Source organism: Typopeltis vanoorti, chromosome 10 (assembly GCF_054136105.1).
Source record: "Typopeltis vanoorti isolate ZY-2024b chromosome 10, IOZ_Tvanoo_1.0, whole genome shotgun sequence".
NCBI classification, from domain to species: Eukaryota; Metazoa; Arthropoda; class Arachnida; order Uropygi; family Thelyphonidae; genus Typopeltis; species Typopeltis vanoorti.
Genome location: NC_143558.1, coordinates 47,617,236 through 47,632,457, shown reverse-complemented (window position 1 = coordinate 47,632,457; position 15,222 = coordinate 47,617,236). Strand labels below are relative to the sequence as shown.

The 15,222-nt window shown below is 34.9% G+C and overlaps 1 protein-coding gene across 1 annotated transcript in view; it reads left to right on the top strand.

Annotated features, from left to right (window-relative positions):
- kst (spectrin beta chain, non-erythrocytic 5 kst) overlaps window positions 1-15,222 on the top strand; it is a 687,893-nt gene that overhangs the window by 495,507 nt on the left and 177,164 nt on the right. Inside the window, exons 59-60 of the mRNA XM_090398802.1 lie at window positions 6,706-6,894; window positions 13,773-13,850. Of these exons, the coding sequence (XP_090254928.1) occupies window positions 6,706-6,894; window positions 13,773-13,850 (267 nt within the window). The remainder of the gene's footprint in view (window positions 1-6,705; window positions 6,895-13,772; window positions 13,851-15,222) is intronic.

Here is a 15,222-nt window from a genome sequence, read left to right as displayed (position 1 = left end):
TTGAAAATAACTTCCAGTTATGATAGAGGCCTAGGAACCAGTATCTAATAAAACATCACAAGGTATTCCTTGAACTTTTCCCTTTATGGTCATTATAGACTTCCTTGGGTATTCTCTGAACTGTTTCTCTCTTTTCCATGGTTTGTTTGCATAACCCTGATAAGTATGCACAAGATTAGACTCATATCTAGCATTTCTCTTGGAGGGTTCTCTTATTTCTAAAACATTTGTGAGCCATGTGCCCATATTTGTTACAAACAAAACATTTGAGAGGCTCCTTTCTGTTCTTTGCCTCATTATTTCCCTCCTTTTGAGGTGGAGTTAATTCAGAGGTCCTTGCTGTTATTTCCCCCAACTGCTTATTAACTGCATCAAATTGCTCCATCATAGGCTGTTCTAGCCTTTCTACTTCTTGTCTTATTATCGTTCTTAATTCCTCCATGTTAGTAGGTCTTAAGTCCTTCGGAATGGTTAGCTCACTGTCAGTTATTTGTTTAATTTTGAACGAATTTTCTCCTTCATCCTCCTTTTCTTTACGATCTATAACTTGCTTTCCCTTATCCTTGCTTGAGTCTTTCTCACACTTACTTTCACAAGAGGAATCATTTGCCTTTTTAATTACATTAATTTGACTGTTAATAGAAGTGGGACAAATGTCTCCAAACTTCTCCTCTCTCTTCTTCACAGCGAGGTAACATTCCTCAAGATTTGTGATCCGCTTTTTGTAAGCAGTCTCCTTCAGTTCTTCCTTGACTCCTAATCTAAACTGGTGGAATATTGCCAAGTCAAGGTGAGGTTTATCTTCCTTGGAGATGCTCAGACTGTTTGCAATGGTCAGAAGTCTGTTGTAAAATTCTATCACACTTTCTTTCTTATCCTGAGCACACCTCTGCAATTTCCAAAGGTTAGGGCTCAAGCTTCTTACTTTGGAGAACTGGGTAATCAAGGTTTCCTTAAACTTTGAGTATTCCAGGGTGTCCCTAAGTATTGGGGATGAATACAGGAAGTTCTTGGCCTTTCCAACCAGTTTGCTCCTAAGTAGAATTAACAGTTGGAAGTCTGACCACCTTCCAAACCTTTCTTAGCTCTTCAGCAAAACTAAAGAATGCTAATACATTGTTGTTGTCGTCACCAGAAAATTTGGGGATGACAAGTTGAGGGTTAATTGTACAAAAGAACTATACATCATCCATTTTGGCATTATTAGATTGGTCAATACTTGTAACTTCACAATCCATTATTACTTTACAAAAAATTTTTTTTCAAAGTTAAAATTTGTAACTTCCTGACCTGTTACCAAAACTGCTTCAAAAATCCACAATATTTTCTGTGTTATTAAGTGAATTTAAATCCTGTCGACTGTGCATTGTAATAATATCTATTTATATTTATTTAACGTCAAACTGCGTGACTCTCCCCATCCTCGGAAAGGCTTGACACAGGAACAAAACTTCGAAGCGAGAGCCCTTTGGCCCTCAATTTCTGCCTTTTATCTTACTCTCTCGACCTTGGCTCTTCTTCAAATTTAGTCCCCTGGATTTACTGGAGGGTTTTTCTCCACCACCTACGCTATCGTTGAGTTTTGGCAGGAAACTAGTAATCCAGTGATTTTCACTAGCCTTAGGTCTATTTGTCTAATCCTGTCTGAGCTTATTCTTTTGTTTTCACAAATCTAGTGGTTCTTACAAAAAAATATTCTAACAATTTGTTACCACATTTAATACCGCAAATTGAGTTATTACATTAATTTTAATTACAAGTATATTATGTAAAATTTAAATTCCTATGTAAATTCGACATAGAAATTTTATTTTTTTATTTTTTTTTTTATATGAGATTTTACACCATTATGAGGGTTAGTCTCATGTACTGTGGCCAGCCTGTGAATCCACTTTATTGTTATATCCTCTGAAATGGAGGGGACTGCTGGATCCATAATTAATTATAGTGTTAATTATCTATGTTATTTTGTGTCCACTTCAAGAAAAATGCATGGTGACAGTAGTATGAAAGCATGGACCTATCATTTTTTGTTGCAATGAGGCACAGTAGTAGAGTGATAGTCTAGGGCAGTGGTGTTCAACCTTTTTTACTACGTGAGCTACTTTTCTATAAAAAGTTATTCGGCGATATCACATTCCCCCAACCTGATATCTGATTACGTACAAATAAACAACTAATAACTTTATTTGAATATTTAAAAATTTATTTATCACTTTTAATTATTTTAATACAACAAAAATAAATAAATATATTGGAATAAAATATTTATTTCTAAAATTTTAAAAATTTATTTATCACTTAATTATTTTAATACAACAAAAAAAAAACAAATATTGGAATAAAATATTTATTTCTAAAATTTTAAAAATTTATTTATCACTTTTAATTATTTTAATACAAAATATTTTAACACAACAAAAAAAAAACAAATATATTGGAATAAAATATTTATTTTTCTATTTTGGAAAACCAAAGTTAGAAAAAACAACAGATTGATTACAAACTCACAAGTTACAGGAAATGCTGGTCGATTAAAAAAAAAAAAAAAAAGTTAATGTGAAATTTGGCATTGTTTGGACCTCACAATATTTTCATAGTCAAGTTGATATGAAGAAGTGGCCAATTGCAGACAATCATTCAAACAATCATTTGTAATTTGGTTTCTTAATTGATTTTTTACGACGGTCATGTTTGAAAAAGCGGATTCTGACAAGTATGTCGATCCGAAACACAATAGAATTTTTAACGCAATATCAGTTAATAGTGGGAATTTTTCATGTGCATACTTACAAATGACTTCATTGTTTATTGATTTTAAATGTAAACTATTCTGAATGTTTATTGTCTCAAGTTCTACTTCAGCTTGGTTTATATCAAACAGCCCACTAATTTTATTTGAAATTTCTGTGATGTTCAAATTTTCTTGAAATGGATTATTGATAAAAGATACAATCATTTCAGTTTTATTCAAATCTTTAAATCTTGAATTTATTTCTTCCTCAACTAATTCTATTTTACAAATAAATTCTTTTAAATCATAGTGAAGCATTTCTTGATTTTGTTCAAAAAATTTTAATAAATATGGGAGATGTCTAAATTTGTGGTAATTTATATTTTTCTTTAATAAAAAGTAAGTATTGTTGGAAAGTTTTTATTGAGCTTAACATGTTGATTAAATTTTTATCTCTACTTTGTAACTCTAAATTTAAATTGCTTAATTTTGTAGAGAAATCTACTAAAAATGATAAGTGTAACAACCATCTTTTATCACTCAATTGTGGATAAATATCTCCTTTTTCATCAAGAAATTTGCAGGAGCACCATCAGTAGTAATAGACACAAGTTTGAAAAGTTTGTTGTGTTTATAAATTCATCAAATGCCAAAAAAATGTCTTCTCCCCTAGTCCTTCCCAATAATGCTATAATTTTCAAAAGTTCTTCTTTACTTGAATAATCTTGAAATACCATGCTAATAAATACCATTAACTGAACAATATCAGTGAAGTCGTTTGATTCATCAAATTGTAATGAAAATGCAACACACTGGTGAATGTCTGACATTAACCTGGCCTGGAAACTTTTCTCCGGCAATTGGAACTCTTCCTTTTGGCAATTTGAAACCTTGTCTGTGGCCTAGAAGTAGTCTCTCTCTCTAGCGACGTCTCAAACCGAGAAGCTCCTTTCTGGAAGTGGGAAACTCCTCTCTCAAAGCAACGTGGATCCAGGCAGTCTCTCTGACGTCGACTCTGGACCGTGTAGTCTCCTCTCTGACAGCAATTCTGGAACCGGGACCCCTTCTGCTTGCTTCAGTCCCTTTTCTTTTTATTAGGCCTCCTCTGAGACCTCGCATGAAATTTGGCAACCCCCAAAGAATTGGTATGAGTCTTTCATCTTAAGTTTCAAGTTCAGCACGCCTTTTGTTCTCCTCCACTTTCTTTTGATTGTAAGTTGCCCACCATCAAAAAGTTGTTTGAACTCTTTCTGACTGACTTTGGAGATGTTTACACTTAGAGCCTGCAAGCCTTTCTCATACATACACGTTTCAATAACAATCTTTCTAATGCCGTCAGGTACAGCTTTGGTGACAAAAACATTGGCTTTGTTTTTAACACTCTAACATATTCTTATTAAAGCAGTATATACAGTTAGCTTCAAAAGAGTTATTTACAAAAACATATAATACAAACTGTACCGAGACAAACAAATTTTATTTTTTTTTACAATATTTACATGTGACTTAACCTAACTAAAAAATCGATATAATGTGCTTTGGAAATATTTAATATTTAAGCTACAATTGAGTTTTTACACTTTGCTTATAATTGTATTCATTCGGCTCACTGTTTGATTTTCACTGATCCAAATTAATTCATTTACCCGGACTTATAAGAAAATTACTGATTTGACAATTTTAACAAAAAAATAAACAATAGCAATATCAGCAAATTAAAAATAATACAAAATAATGATAAATAAAATATTATGTTTTCAGTTTTAATTAAATTTGTAAGTAAGGAGGAATACAGAAGAGATTGACCAAAAATCGCTCCGTGATTGACTGGTTGAACACCCCTGGTCTAGGGCATGTTTCCTGACATTCCTTTTATCCCTTCATACATAATACTAAGGACTGAATAATGTTGTCTATGTGAACATTATTACCAACCAGCTGCATCTATTTATGGAAACTACTGTTGCATGTGCTGGACACATCCTACAGGATAACATTCTAAGGGTATATATATCATATAAAATTGGTTATAGGATCATGATAGTGACTTTACTTTAACAGATTGCTTCCCTTCTTCAGTCACTGGCTCTCAATTCAATCAACTATCTTTTGAGAAGTAGTGGACAGCAAATTTACAGCAAATTGGATAGCAGATTTACTGACAGCAAATCTGGAACTGTAGGAATTCATCATATCTGACTGGGCTGGGCAGCATAACCTGTACAGTATATCAGGAACCATGTAGGGTCACTTTCTTGGAATCTTGTATAGTGAGACTGGTAGAGTTGATATAATTATAAAATCACACATGTACCACATTAAAAATTATTTATTGTACAAATATTTCGAATTACATATCATAAGATATCATCAGTGTGAATGAAGAACAACAGTAAAGAATTTGAAACAGAAGAAAACAGCACACTGCATGCATTGCATTAGAATCCCTTTATATATGCAGTCTCAAGTTCTTTAGGTTAAAAACATTATTTGGCTGAAAATAAAAATTAAATTAAATTACAATGCAGCCTATTTGATACAGTTTCATTCTACCAAATTAGTATTATTATTAACACCAGACTATCATGGACTCAAAAGACTCGGATTACATCCCAGCATATCCTAATTTCTGGTGGCTGATAGACAGACAGACACCAGAGAGTAGTATATAAAAAAAAACTTTCTAGAGAACTTCAAGGTGACTTGTGAAGAGTTGTGACAAAGCTTTGAGGCACTAGTGAAGTGCCTCAAGGCTCTGTACTAGGGCCACTACTCTTTAATTTGCATGTTAATGATATAGGAAATGATTTCTATAGGAAGATATTCAGTGTTTTTTGCTGATGCAGCAGTAAAAGTGGAAAGGGCAATAGTTGATGTAGATATCTTGCAGGATGATATAATTAAATTGACATTGTAGGTGAAGGATGATGGTTGGCAATTTGATGTTGCGAAATGTATGGTTATGCACTTCAGAATGAAAGGGTTACATATACGGTGTGATACATGATACACAGTACTGTGTGTTACATTGATGTTATACTGGATTGCAGGAAATTGACGAGGCTAGGGATTTAGAAATATTGGTAGATAGAGAGTTGAAGTTCAGAAGGCATATTTGAAAGGTTGGAAAAATATCTCAAATGATTACTTGGATGTTGAGGAATCCATTGACCAGTAAAGATAAGAAGGTCAGATTTGGTCACCTGGGTTTCTTGGGGATCAGGGTGGTAGATAGGATTGAGAGACAAGTGACCAAGCTGGTAACAGGGCTATGGAAGGCTCTCTACGAGGATAGGTTGAAGGTGTGGGTTACAAATTGTAGTTGATGGACAAAAAAGGAGATATGATAGAAACTTATAAGATATTAAAAGGGTTTTATAAAATTGATGCAAAGGAAATTTTTCAATATATGACAAATAATCAGAGAACGAGTGGTCATTCATGGAAGTGTCGTAAGAGTATGGTTCATAAGGGTGTGTGTGTGTAGACGACATTTTTTGCATGGAGAGTGGTGAATAAATGGATTGCCAGAAGAGTTGTGATTGTCCTAACAGTGAATGAGTTGAAGGAGAGGTATAATAGGTATTGTGTGTATAAAGTTTAGTATGGTTTCCCACAATGAGTCTTGTTATTCCTTGTAGATACCTGTATAATAATATTTCAAAAAAAAAAATATTGCATTTTATATGAATTAACACCAGACTTGATGCTGTCTGTCAGGTCACACACTAAATGTTATTTTCCCCTTTTCTCCTACATTTGTGTATATTAAGAAATCTGTGCACACACATTTCTGTTAATATTTTTAATGCATAATCTTGACAATTAAATTTCTGCTTATATCAATGGATACTTCATTGTATTGTATGCATGTGTATAGCAAAATACAGAAATATGTATACCTTATTAAATATGCAAATTTGAATATGTAGAATAAATAATAAATTACTTTCCTAATTATCTGTTCATAGGCAGAGATAGATGGAAGGCAGCAGTCATTCAAGGTTTTGAAGGAGTTTGGTCATCGTTTATTACAACAAAAACATCCAGCACGAGGAACAATAGAGCTAAGTCTACAACATTTAGAAGAATTGAGGCGCAGCTTGATTCAGGCTTGGGAAGAAAGAAGACAGATGCTAACCCAGTGTTATGATCTTCAGGTAGTAAAGAAGATAGAATTCATTCATTCCTTTTTTTTTTCTTTGTAAACATATCTTTCATTAATCTTGTATTGTGTTCCATATTTTAAAATTTATATGAGCTAAATCAGAATGTGGTCTGAGATGATCATGAAAATCAGGATAGTAGCTATTTAAGTTATTTGTGTAATTTAAACTCATGTTTTTGTAATGAATTTTAATGTCTCTATTCAGATCCTTGGTGTCGTCAGTGGGCAGGCATGCAGACATGGCTTGCATATGATAAACTTTATGTTGCCATATGATAAATGAATGAATGTACAGTAATAACCAGTCAGTAATGAATTATTATTTCTCTGTGGAGTCAATATACTCATTATGGGAGGCTCAATCAACCAGCAACATGTCTATCATAATGAACTTTGAAGTTATTTTTACTCCCTGCATTCACAAAGCACTCCAGCAATGCATTCCACTCACCAGCAACTCTCTACATAAAAAATCTACTCCTCACACCCTTCTTCACCATATCTTTATACAACTTCCAGGGAAGGCCTCTCATTCTTCCCATCTTAACATCCAGTCTTTTTTATTGCAAAAATAAAACACAAAAAGTTTATTGTCATAATTCATTTAGAAAGAATCCCATACAAGAGATCATCAAATTCCAGTGCAAATAGAGAATGATAAATTTTGAACAAGGAATGACAAACTTTTAAAATTTATTATTTCTCATTTAAAATTTATGCATGAATATGATATTATTATTATTATTATGACATCTCCATGGAGTCCTGAGGACTGATTCCAGGAGATCATTCTACACTACACAACCCTACCTGATCCACTATTCACACTGGTTATCCAAGTTATCCTTACCCCACTGAAGGATGGTATGGTTGTAGGTGACCTTGATGCTCATGATGTCTGAGAACACATGGTTTGTCAAAAGAGTAAGAAGAATGGAGTATGCTGTCATCGGCAAGCTGGGGATAAGATTAGTGGCAATTGAGAGTAGGTCATTTATGTATAGGAGAAAGAGAATATGTAATAGACGAGAGCCCTGAGGCATTTCTACATCGGTGGCCAAGCTCACTGAGAGAGAGAGAGAGAGAGAGATCTGTTTTGCATGCAGTGAATGACTACAGATAAAGCTGGCTATTCCATTCCAGAGAGTGACAGGTAGACGGAAGGAAGGCAGTTTGCAAAGCAGGTCTCGATTCTAAACACAATCAAAGGCCCTGGAAATGTCAAGAATGCAGTGCATGTTTCTAACCTTTTCATGGCGCATGTCCAGCAGTGGGTGATGTAAGCTCAGCCATGGATCTTTGGTGGAATCCATGTTGGTGGTTGCTGATTAACTGGCAAGCTTTTAGGTAGTGAAGAAGTTAGCTACTGATAACTTCCTCTGTTTAGAAAGTTTTTTCATTTGGTTACAAATTAAGTTGTACTTGCAAAGAAATTACAGTCTTGTTTAATCTTTGGATGTTAGGCTTTTATCTCCTTTTCGAATAGGTTTGATTATATGTTTGCTTCCATGTGTTGGGATAAGTGCCAGCTGAGTACAGAAGATTGAAGAGGTAATAGAAGATAGGTGTTAGATCTGGAGCATAATGTTTGAATACAGTTGGAAAGATGCTATCACTATCCCGTAATGTGGTTGGAGAAATGCCTAGCAGATGGTATGACACAGAAGGGAGAAATGCAAGGGAGAGAAAGCAAAGTATTAAAGAAAACAAAAGGCAAAAATAAGAATCAGATTTTGTATGGTGATTCAGTGATAAGATGAGTGCTTGAGGAGAGTGTGACAAAAGAATGTTTTCCTGGTGCCAAGATTAAGGATGTCAGTGATGCTGTAAGAATGGAGAGTGATGGTGAAAGAGATGTTTATTTTGGCTGGTAAAATTATTTAGCAGATGACAAGTGTGGTGTGTGAGATGATATGAAAGAATTGCTAGTGCATGCAAAAAGAAGAGTGAGAAAGTAAAAGGTGTGAGTCTGTTGTTACAGTATGATAGAGGTGAGCTGAGGCAGAGAGCTATGAATGCACAGATTGTGCAGGAGAAATGGTATGGAGTTGGTGGATGTGTGGATAAAGTTTGCATTTGAATGTATTTGGGATTAAGAGGCTCAAGAAAGTGTTGTTCAGTAGGAGTGAAGAGTCAGGGAAAGAATGTTTAAGTGGATTATGGGTGTGAATCCAGGCAACCTATTAGTATGTGGGAGAGTGATCACAGGATGCTAAATGTAGCACCCTAGATTCTTAACTTTTGTGAGCTAAGCAACTCAAGATGTAAGGGAGGTTGTGGGATGAACGGGGTATTGCCATTTATGTATGCTAATACCAGATGTATTTGAAATAAGGTTAAGGAGTTTTTGGCATTGGTTAGCTCAACTTGGCGAAACGTTATAGGCATCAGTGAGATTTAATTGACCAAGGATGATATAGTCATAGGAATAGAATGCAAAGGATATAGTATCTTCAGAGAGGACAGAAGAGAATGGGAAAGGGTTTTGCTAATCATAGTAGAGGAATTGAAGCCAAAAAGAGTAGAAGTACATCAAGAGAATGGGAATTCAGAGGGCAGTTCATTTGGGGCTCTCTGGTGTGAGATAGAGACCAACAGGATGAAATATGTAAATGGTTGCTGCTATAATTCATGGGGTGTAAGAGAAAATATAGTGATGTGCATTGGCAAATTAGCACAGTGCAGGTCAAATAATTATTATGGGGGGTGGATTTCAATATGGGAACGTAGATTGGAAGGAGGAATGGTCACAGAGAGGGAAGGAAATGGAATTTATACAGCTGCTGAGAAATAATTACCTAAGGTAGCATGTAATGGGGAGGACATGAGGTTTGAGAGTGCTGGATCTCATCATAGCATCAAGGACTTAACACTAACCAACCTAGCTGCACTGTGTCTGCTTGGAGAAAGTGATCATGTAGTCTTGACCTGGAAGATTGATAGACATGCAGATTTTTCTATTAAGAAGGGATATATGGACTTGCAAAGCAGGTGTCTATGACTAGTTGAGTAAGTTTTCAGCAGAGCCATGGTGGTCAAGGTATTTTCGAAGAAAGCAGTATCAGAATGTATACTCAGAGTAAGAAGGATAAATCATATAGGATTTGGATGGATGAATAGCAACATTAAACAGGAGTTGTAGGCAAAGAAGGATGACCTATATGGTAAGGAAAGCCAAAGCCAATTATGAGAGAAAGCTAGTTGGTGAGGCCATAAGAAATCATAAAGAGTTCCTCTGCTATGTGGGAAGTAAAAGGAGGAATGGCTGTGGAGGGATGACTTTAAAAAGTGCTGATGATGGGGAGGTAACAAATCCAAATCAAATAGTTGAATTACTGAGTCAGCATTTTGCAGGAGTGTACCTTCTAGGTGATGATGTTGCAGTGCCAGATGTGAACATTGATTAATGGGAGGTTTTTAAGTCCATAATTTCTAAAATGAATGCTGATCACTGTGTAACACTAAAAGAAAGGATTAATGGGAGAAATTGAAGAAATGGAAGTGCTTAAATTATTGCAAAATCCCAATGCAAATGCAGCCATGGGATTAGATTGCATGTTGGCCCATGCATTATGAGAATTTTCAAGGGAATTATCAGCTCCTCTGACCCAGCTGTTTAATTTAAGCCTCAGTACAGGGAAGGTACCAGTGGAGTTGAAAGAGAGCAAAATAGTCCCACTGCATAAAAGAGTTACCTAGATGGAAGTAGCAAATTACAGGCCACTCACTATCACCATTCCTGAGTGGCGTTTAAGGTATTCGAGAAATTGGTGAAAGACAAAATTCAGGACTGGGTGGATAGGAATATGATACTCTATAATGAGCAACATGGATTTTGTGAATGATAGGCCTTGCCTTAGTAATTTGTTTACTTTTTTTTTTTTTATAATAAAGTGACAGTGGAGTTTGATAAGGGAATTGGCTACAGTGCTATTGCTAGACTTTGCAAGGCATTTGACAGCATTCACGTAGAACTCTGTTGCGTAAATTAAAGCAAATGGGGATGGATATGAATCTGGCGATTTGGATTAGGGAGTGGGTGATGGACAGATATCAAAGATTGGCTTGTGGAGGAGTTTAGTCTGGGAGAAGGCATGTGACTAGTAGTGTACCACATCAGCACTTGTTAGTCATCCTTGAATGACTAACATCCTAGAAGAATGACTATATATTCCATATATAGTCATTCTTCCTTTTACTAGCTACATATGGAATAACTCTTTGGCTTCATCAGCTAGCTTCCTTGAATAATTAGTTTTGGTCTTCCTTACGATACAGGTCATTAGGTCATCCTTCTTGCCTATGCTTTGTACTACTTGTGGGATCAGCTTCTCTCTATATACTTTCTGCAGCTCTTTCTTTTTCTGCAACTGCTGCTTAATTGTGCTCTTCATTCAAGTCTTCCCTGATTTATTCTCCTGACTCTGAGTATACAGTCTGATACGGCTTTTTTCAAATATTCCTTGACTCTAAGCTGAGTTTGTTCTAATCATCTGCTTTGTAATTCCATATATATTCCTTCTTCACTGAAAATTCTGCGTGTCTGACAATCTCCTCGGTCAAGTCCACATGATCACTTTCCCCAAGCAGAGAGTGTGGCTACCTTGGTTACTGTTAAGTTCTCTGATGCTGTTGAGATCTAGCACTCTTGAACCTCGAGTAACCTCCATTACATGCTGTCTCGGGTAATTATCTCTTAGCAGCTGTATAAATCCCATTTCCTTCCCTCCCTGTGGCTGTTCCTCCTTCCAATCTTTGTCTCCATAATTGAAGCTTTCCATAATAGTTACTTGTCTTGTACTCATTGTGTCAGTTTGCCAATGCTTGGTATCCACATTCTTCCTTGTTCACTCTGGCCTGAAGTAGAAACCACCTATATATTTCTTCCTGTTGTCCTCCATCTCACAACACATGATGAACTATCCTCTTGAACTATCCCCTTGTTCTCTTGATACACTCCTGCTCTTTCTTTGGCTTTTGTTGTTCTGCTATCATTAGCAAATCCCCTCCCCAATCCAGTTCCTTCTGTCCTTTTTGAAAGTACTATACCCCTTGCATTCTATCCTTATGGCTATATCAGGCTTTGTTGACCATATCTCACTAATGCCTATAATTTGGCCAAATTGAACTCACCAATGCCAGAAATGTTTCTCCCTTATTTCTAATCATTCTGGCATTAGTATACATGAACTGCAGTTTATCACCTTTCATCCCACAACCTCCCTCACAGCTTGTGTTTATTATCCTGCTAAAGTTCAGAGAGTGGGGAGCTCAGTATCATGTGATTCACTTAGAATATTCTTGCTGGTATGTCATGTGTGTCAACTGGAAAAAAAGACTGCTTTCATTCATAAATTAGAAATTTTAAATCTGAGATTTTTTGAGACACTACTAGCTATTAAAGCCTTAATTATCCTGATCTAAACTACAATGATTCTTTTCACATTAATGTGCAGAATACATTTTTCTGTATGATTAATTACTTCAAATGGAATAATTTAACATTGCACATACATTTGTATTGCACTCATATGTTTCTGCTATTCCACTGTATTATTTTCAGTGTTATTGTAATTCTCTGAGGAACATCTATCATTTATAAAATATACTCTTTTTTTAACTAGAATGCCATACACACAATAAAAATTTAAGTAGAAATAATGACTAATAACAATCAATATCTACCCCTCCCCCAATGCAGATTGTGTTACAATCAAAGAACCGTCATATTTGCTACATCTGCTGAAATGCAAGCACTAAATTTCCATGGAACACAGTGTTTTCTCTTGACCTGTCAGAGAGTTAAGGTGATGGCTAGAGAGAGAGTGTCAATCTCCCCAATATGAATGTGTTAATTATTATTTATTATTTATTTTTTTATTTTGGCAATACTGCCCATGAAAGCCTATAGTACATTTGATACTATGGGTCAGATAAGGATTAGATAATTGGTGAACTCTGTTTCAGAGACCAAACATGATCAAACCACTTCATCTATCACTTAAATTTAGACTTTCATAAATATCCATACCACAGTGGGATTTGAATTCATGTCTTGTTTGTTGAAGAGCAGAGATGATATTCATTCCATCAACTAATTTGATCTGGTAATCAAGTTAAAGTTTATTATCAAAATTTCTCTCCTAAAATTTATAAAACAATTTTCCACTGAGAAGTGCACTACTTTGGGCACCATATGTTCTGGAATCAGATTTTCTCTACAGTACAATGAATGCTGACTATTATTTGCATGTCCTTACATAATAGTTTTTACTCTTTCTCTAAGATGTGGTTATGAATTTTTAGGAAATATTTTTTATGATAGACCACAGTTGCATAGAATAAATGAGTGGCACCTTACTTTGATTAGTATTTTCAAAGTCAAGTTCTGCTTAATTTATTTTTTGTTCATTCAGATACGGATAGTTCTGATTAGCATGCTCACCCGATCTCATTATTTCTTCTCATATGAACTTTTGGATTTCACCATCACTGAATGACTTATAATTTCTACCAAAACTACTAATAGTTGTTTTTTTTTTGGTAAAAATTATAAGTAGTTTTCAGTGTTAATAGTGAACACATTAAACATGTTTTTGTATGACTTCCACTTTCTCAAGCCTGTGATATGTGACACATACAAACCAAATGGAAAGTTGTATGTGTTAGCATAATTTAGAGAGGCCTGTATATTTCACTAATCTTTATATTAATACATAGTTGTAATATATGTTTTAACAGTTAAAATTATATATAGTACCAGTTTTATGTGCAGTAGGTTATAGAATTCAAACAATGCTCTTCAAAAAAAAAAAAAAAATCAAACTGAAATATAATTTTGAAAGAAGTAAAATTTTTTATTACATGCAGGTTTTTAAGGAGCAAGTGGAAAAGGCTGATTCGTGGTTGTCAAGCAAGGAAGCATTTCTTAACAATGAAGATCTTGGGGTAAAATATATATATTTATATATATTTACTTGAGGTAGTTAAAATTATTTATTTATGAATAAACTTATTTTTGGAAATATCATTATTTATTTAATGGAAAGTTTTTTTCTAATTAGAACTCTGATGACAAAATGATAATTTGTCATATCAATTTGAGAATTTATATGGTATACTTCCTATATAGCAACTATATAAGACAGTTTCTTTCAGATTGAATCAAAGTATTTCTGTGTTGTTATTATTATTATATGGACTTCAGAATTCCAAGGATTCATTAAAGGACTGTCCTTCAAATGAATCTCCTCCTTCTGGGTCAGTACCTACATATACCTCCCTGAACACATTCAGAGAAGATCTGCTTCAGTCCCCCACTGGCTGCTTATTGACTACACTAACCCTATGTTCTTACTTACTTATCTTCGAAGGATGTCCTTGAATTTGAGCTACAAATTCTTCTTTGTGTGTCTATATATATATAATATAATATCTCCTTATCAGTTTCTGTATTTCTGCTATATCTTCTCTATTTTATTTCCCAAACTTCAAAGATCATATTCTCTCAGTCTGTTCCCATATATAAAATTCCATAGGCTTAATATTATTCTGTTTACTTGCTATTAAATTTTCTTGACTGTCTTCCCATCTCCATAGAATATAGGTAACCATATCCAAGCACAGACTCCATATGTGATGTTATCAAAGTCTTCTTCTTCTTATTATCTTAAGATCCCATGGAGTCACAGACTCATCTAGAAAGTCCCTTTTAATCATACGCACAGCTCATCATACCTTAAACACATTCAAATTCTCTTCAGATACCATGCTCTCAGGAAATTCATTCCAATCATTCAGAACTCTCCAAGCAAAAAACCTTGGTCCCTTCCTCACACCCTCCTTATACAGCCTCCAGGGATGACATCTTGTTCTACCACAATCTCCCACCATTTTATGAAACGTCTCAGCGTTAATCCCATAGCAACTCCTTACCAACTTATATATCTCTATCATATCACCTCTCTTTCTCCTATCCACTATACTCTGTAAATTGCATCATCTCAACCTTTCTTCATATTCAACATTCCACAGATTAGAAACTATTTTAGTCAATCGCCTCTGAACTTTATCCAACATCTCTTCATCCTTCTGAAAAACAGGTGACCAAATCTGTGCACAGTAGTCCATATGTGGCCTAATCTAGGCCCTATACAATGGAACCAAAACGTCCTTACTTCTACAAGTCGGTGTCCTCTGCATTATTCCTAGAATTTGTGGTGGTGTCTTCACAATTTTGGAAATGTGTCCTCTAAATTTTAGATCCTTATCTACCATCACCCTAAGATCTCTTATTTCCTCCACCTCTAACAATATATCC